We start from the raw sequence: 6243 nt of genomic DNA, 5'->3' as shown, positions 1-6243 counted from the left end.
GCGTACCGGATGCACTTGCATCTTTTAAATCAAAAATTCGATTTTCTCCGATTCAAAAACGGTTTTTGTAGACCCCTGAGGTATATAATATTAAATTTATTGGGAGTGTACTGCATACACGTTTGCTGCTGCGTATAATACATACCAAGTGTAATACATTGGATGTATTACAGGTGGTCCCTGCAAAAATTGTTTGCACTTGCTGTTATGGTGCCCAAATAAAAGTATAAACCCTGGCATTACTTTAAAGCATGATGATGTTTTAGACTACAGTAATTTCTATCTCTGCAACTTGTTATTTATAAGAATATATCAGCAACTAAAACGAAAAGGTAAGGGTCAGTCAAGACAGGTCCAAAGTGATTTTTAGGGATTCTTCAATGAAACAAATGAAAAATCGTGTTTTTGCTTTGAGTTTCTAGAGTCAGTGAACCTCGCCAGCAGTAAGAGACTTTCTTACCGGCTTTAAGGGTAGCAACTGCCTCCTCGTTGGTCAGAGGCCGCGGCCGGCCTGGCTCACGCTGGTCTCCCCTCATCATTGAAGGTCAAGGCTTTCGCCTCCTCTGTTAGCTTTACTGTCTTCCCTTCCCCTCTCCCCCCACGGGCATCAGGGTGATCATCCAGCTCACCGGGGTGGCGAAGAAAAGCCAGATAAACAAGCTAAGACAGATGCAGGCAAAAGTTCTACAGGAGGGTGGTTCTGCAAATCTAATTTCTGGTGTTACCTATTTTGTGGAGTTTCTCACAGCATACTAGGTGCAACTGCTTTTCTCTGCCCGCCAGTCTGGTTACAGGTTTTCATCCGTTCTCCTCTCCTAGGACGCCGGCCTGGTATTACACAGTGACATATCAATTAAAATGAATGAACCTGAAGAAGGTTGTTATAATTATGATCATCTTTCTAGAATTCCCAGGGAAAGGCAGCTGGAAAATACACTTGGCGTTTTTGTACGCTGGACAACTTTGAACGGACTGGTCAAAAATCTCCTTACCTTAACAGTCGCGACTTCGCAGAGGCGGAGTGTTTCGATGGGTAAGTGAGAGTGGTGGACCTGGAAGCGTCCGTCATGCGTCTCCAGGGTTTTGACAGCTTTGGGTGCTAAGTTGGGTTGAAATGGTCACTGGAGCCGGGCCCACAATACCTGAGCGATGGAAGAGCAAAAGGAGATCACTAAGTATGTGCTTTATTGTTTGTTTTGTTGTCATTTCCTTTATGAACTTTGAGGATTTAAACTACCTATGAAAGGGGCTAAGCGGGTGTTGGATTATTATATTAAATGTGTTTCACTTTAAGTAATCAGACCTTAGCTAGAATAAGGTGAGTGTTATAGCAAGCAGACATTACGATAGAACACTTTAAGAACTGATTTTTGACTTCATAGTGAGTGTTGTCACCGATACCACATAAAATTATTTTTCGATTACGATTTACCAAGTCCAAGAATTGCGATTTCGATACTTTTTTCGATCTTTTCCTTGAAAGGGAGAAGACACTTCAAAATATACATTGGTGCTTTATTTAAAACCGGGACAAACATTTGAATCATATAGCACACATAATGAATGAACATAATTGAACAGGCAGATAAACATTTGGAACAAAAATATGAAATATCAAAAATATTGGGCTAAGCTTAAGACTTGGGAGGGGGGTTGCTGTGGGTTGGCTGCTGCTTTTGGGAGGAGTTGCTCTTTCGGAGCCCGGGGCCCCAGAACTTGTGTATTTTAGCAGAAGAAAATGGAAAATATTTTAAAATAGTATGATGGTGATAAATTTGTCAAACAGAAGAACCTAAAATAGTTTATAAAAAGGGATGAATAGTAAAATAACTTGTGAACTAAACTTAGCATTCTAAGATGCAGGTGGTGTACAGTGAGGTAACTGCGTAACATTTTAACTTAACCATTAACATTACCATAAATTAATATATAGGAAATAAATGAGTTTAACCTTAATGTTATTTAAGGCTGTGATGATATGGATTAATATAGGCTAATGTTTTGGTACTTCAACGTCTGATTTCTTATGGATTGAGTAACTTGTATATTTGAGTGCCATAATTTCTTATAAAGGCGTTCTTACAAAATACACCTTTTGCGTAGGTCTGTGTCTTTAAATTGCTGATAATAACCTCAAATAAAATCACTGACAAACATGCAATGCTTCTGATTTTATAATCATATAGCCTATAGATCATTTTAGCTGATGTTTTGGTATGCTTGTATTTTAATCACTTGCAAATATTAACGTTATACTGTTGAAAAGTTGCGTTTTCAGAGATAGTTGAATTAGCCGTTTAGCAGCTATATGGTTAGCCGATGAGAGATAATGCCCATAGTTAATCTTACTATTTCTCTAGAATAGCCCTCGGTCAAACTACGGTGGTGCAAAAATAGGGACTTTCACAAAGATAAACCGTTACTCATATTGATTATTTAAGAAGGCATGAACGTGATCGTGTTATACTTTCACATACTAAGCCTGTCAAGGGTCTTTAAAGACTCCTGTGTACAAACTCGGGCGTGCTAGGTAATTTCGCAAGGTTCGAGCTTGTTGGCTCCCTTTGTTTACATTTGTTTGCATTTGTTAGTAGCACTGACGAAAACAGGTCGTCGACTTAGCCGGTAGCTTTGCCCTCACTGTCAGCAAAGGTAGGCAAAAGTACTCCAATTATTAAAACTTCGACGTCGATCTTATGTTCTAAACAGTGTGGACCGGCGGCCACAGTATACATTGTGTCGCACATAGCAGCGTCACGTTATAGTGTATTATGTTTGTCACAATGACAGCTGCAGCTATCTTTGCTGCATGCGTTGAAGGAGAAAAAACACAGGAACGTCCAAAGCAGGGAGGCACTGGAAGCATGCGTTGCACATTACCAAAACATGGGAAATAACGTCTGCTTACAAATCTGAACGTCTGGAACGTGGTCATTCTTAAAAGTATCGATACCAATAAATTTAGGAATCATTACGTTTTTAATTTCTGAGAGTCGCAATACTTTTGAAGTATCGGTGTACTGTGCAACACTACTTCATAGGGACACTTAGGACTTTGCAAAAACATCTCCCTACCTGTTGATGTGTCCGATGGCTGTGTTGATGGTGACCCGGGGACCTCCATCCTCAGACCGAAGCACGTAGGGTGGGAGGATGTTGTCATCGTCCAGCACCTGCTCTACTTCAAACTCACTCACCTCCACTGACTTGGAGCACTTGTTCCTTAAGATCTGCTCAAAAGTAAAGTGAGATGCTCATCACTAACTCATTCTGCTTCACTTTAAACCATTTCTTCTAACATACCTCCTTGATGAGACAGGATAAGAAAACTCCTACCATTACTCAAATAATCAACTATTACCTCATTTAAAAGGTTACCTTCTCTATGGCCTTGTAGGTAGTGAGGTCTTCCTCGAAGGCTTTGGTCCTCTCACTGTCAGCCAGCATGATGTAGTTGGAGACGGGTGCCCGAGCTCTGCCTTTGGACTGGACATAGGACCTGTACTCTGTGGGCAGGTCGAAGCGCACCACCAGGTTACACTTTGGAATATCCACGCCTTCCTCCACGATGCTGGTGGCGATCAGCAGGTTAGTTTCATGAGCCCGGAATTTGCGGAGGACCTGTGAGATAAAAAGGGAGGGCAGAACAGAATCGAGTCTTAATACTGCTTTGATAGAGTCAAAGGCAGTTCTGAAAAAAAGGCCCTGTGGTAGCTGGATTTGCCAAATGAACAAGAAACGTAATGTCTCCAGCTGTTTACTGTCCAACATCCACATGATTGCAGTCTGTGTACCTCCTCTTGTTTCCTGAACTCCACCTCCATCTGCTTGTTCCGCGGCTGGTTCTTGCCGATGCTGTGGCCGGTGATGAAGTTGCTGCTGATGTAAGCCAGCTCCGGGTCCTGCTTCCCCGCCTCTTTGATCAGACTGAGGAAGACACATTAATGTTACACTTTCTCTCAGCTGCCGTGGCTCTAGGTCAAGCCCTTTTTACATTGAATTAGTAGAGGTAGTAGCCATTGTAGATGTCAACAACTGCTTTTTGACTAGGTAGAATTCCAAGCCAGAATATGCGTAATGTAATTATGGATCTAAAATTGAAAAGTGAAAAGTTTAAAAGGTGCAGTAGATAACACCAGGCCTGGAGTCTAGGAGCACTGGGAGGAGCCAGAGGAACCTGATTTTTTCACAGATTATCTGTCTCATGTTCTACTAATGTCACAGCAACTATGACAAAAAGTTATTTTCATACTAAACAAAATGCAGCTTTAATCTTTGATATCAACAATTAAACTTTTACCAGTGGCAATGTTCATTGTAGATATCTGTAAATGAATTACAACAAGTCCGTTTTTACCATTGACTTCTGTTCAAACTCAATTAGACATCTATAATTCATTTTTAAAATAATTCCAAGTCATCCAAGACATATCCATAATGTAATTTTGACTAGTTCAATTCTATTGATGTCTACAACTGTCAAAAAGATGATATCAATAAATCAGTTCTTACTAGTGGAAATATCTACAATTGTTCTTACATTACAGATATCATAAATGGAATAATAGATATCCAAAATCCAATTCTGACTAGTTTGAATTCTATTATTAATATTTATAGCTTGGAATTTTAAGCAAATTATAAGAATATCGTTTCAGATATCTGAAATACAATTGTGTACAGGTGAAAATTATATTCCTGCTAGTAACAATACACTATGTACAATATCTGGTATTGGCTGAAATAAAATTTTAGATCTCAAGAAAGGAATTTCCACTAGGGCTGCACGATATGGTAAAAAAAATTAAATAATAATAATAATAATAATAATAATAATAATAATGATTCACGATTAGTGGAAATGATCATTTTTGCGTCACAATTTTCATTTTCACTAGTTGGGGTCTGTACCAAATAAACATGTTTTCCTACATCTGGAGAACAACATTTGTTGCTTAAAGCATCTCTGCAGCACTACAGTAATTCATTATAATACATAAACACATATGTATTATAATGTCACTGTTTGTTACATTTATCAACAAACTGCAACTTCTGTGCTTATATTGCCCTTGGCCATATTGCAATTTCAATAATATTATGATTAATTGTGCAGTCCTAATTTCCAGAATTCAAAATGTAATTTCTGCATGCAAATATATTAGTAGCATGTCATGTTTTCAACATGGTCATTCCTAGTTAAAAAGGTAGTTCTAGTTTAAAAAAAAAAAAACAGACAAGAGCCATTTGGTACACACTAGAGACCACAAAACAACCCTGTATGACTGTATAATAAATAACAGAAAACCAATAGAAAGTCAGTAATCTGGATTGTTTTTGGTTTACAACGTGAAGTACAGCTCTCACACCATGGACCAGACAGCCATGAAGATCACAGAGCCCTACCGATTGAGGACGACAGCTGTGTAACGCCTCTCTACAAAGATGATCCCACACAGGATGTTGGTGAACGGTGAGGGAAAGTTGGCTTCGGGCCTCTCTTTGGCCTCCACCTCCTCATCTTCGTCTTCATCTTCAGAGTCGCTCCAGGACACATAGTTGTCTTGGTTGCGGTTGTTGTACCACTCCACGCTTTCAAACTGCTGCCGCTCAAAGGGCTTGTACTCGTGTAGGATCTCAAGCAGCCGGAGGACCTTGGGGGTGACAAACTTGAGGTCCAGCGAGGCGGGGGAGAAGTGCTCCTCGCAGAGAGCGTGCACTTTGCGCAGGATGGTGTCCGTGAAGAGCAGAAACTTGCGGCTGAGCTCCTCCTGCTCGTGTTTGATGTACTTTTGGAGCTCCCGCACCATGATACCCGCTGCCTTGTCCGCGCACCAGGGTCCCAGCACCTGCAGCACGGCCCAGCAGTCACTCAGGACCTGGAGAGGACAGAGAGAGTGTGGACAGCAGGTTCAGAGCTTTTTCACTGAAACCAGCTGCTGCCTGAAACAAATCTGATGAGAGCCGAGTTTGCAGGCTGGAAAAGAATTAACTACAATCAGCTAATATGCTCCAGAGCTGGTGATAATTGTCTGTGGGTTTGTAACTACAAAAGACTCTTCACATTACATTACATCTCCAAGTACCACCATTATTTACCGACTTGTCAAAATCACAATAAATAAAAATAAAATCGGTAATAAGAAAGATTTTTATAAAACACCTGTTGTTCAGTTTCTATGCACTAAAAAGTACACGCAGGAAGAAAATTCCTGTTTGTCATAGTACACACACACACACACA

The 6243-nt window shown here is 40.2% G+C and overlaps 1 protein-coding gene across 1 annotated transcript in view; it reads right to left on the bottom strand.

Annotated features, from left to right (window-relative positions):
- The window catches only part of dicer1 (dicer 1, ribonuclease type III), a 26038-nt gene that overhangs the window by 12107 nt on the left and 7688 nt on the right, over nt 1–6243 (bottom strand). The window contains exons 10-14 of the mRNA XM_035674102.1: nt 5407–5879; nt 3795–3927; nt 3379–3621; nt 3076–3230; nt 603–660 (exon numbers count right to left, since the gene is read on the bottom strand). Coding sequence (XP_035529995.1) covers nt 603–660; nt 3076–3230; nt 3379–3621; nt 3795–3927; nt 5407–5879 — 1062 coding nt within the window. The remainder of the gene's footprint in view (nt 1–602; nt 661–3075; nt 3231–3378; nt 3622–3794; nt 3928–5406; nt 5880–6243) is intronic.

Source organism: Morone saxatilis, unplaced genomic scaffold (genome assembly GCF_004916995.1).
Source record: "Morone saxatilis isolate NCDOM2014 unplaced genomic scaffold, NCSU_SB_2.0 Contig3, whole genome shotgun sequence".
Lineage (NCBI taxonomy): Eukaryota > Metazoa > Chordata > Actinopteri > Moronidae > Morone > Morone saxatilis.
The sequence above is the reverse complement of the archived record's forward strand: the minus strand, read 5'-3'. Positions and strand labels throughout refer to the sequence as shown.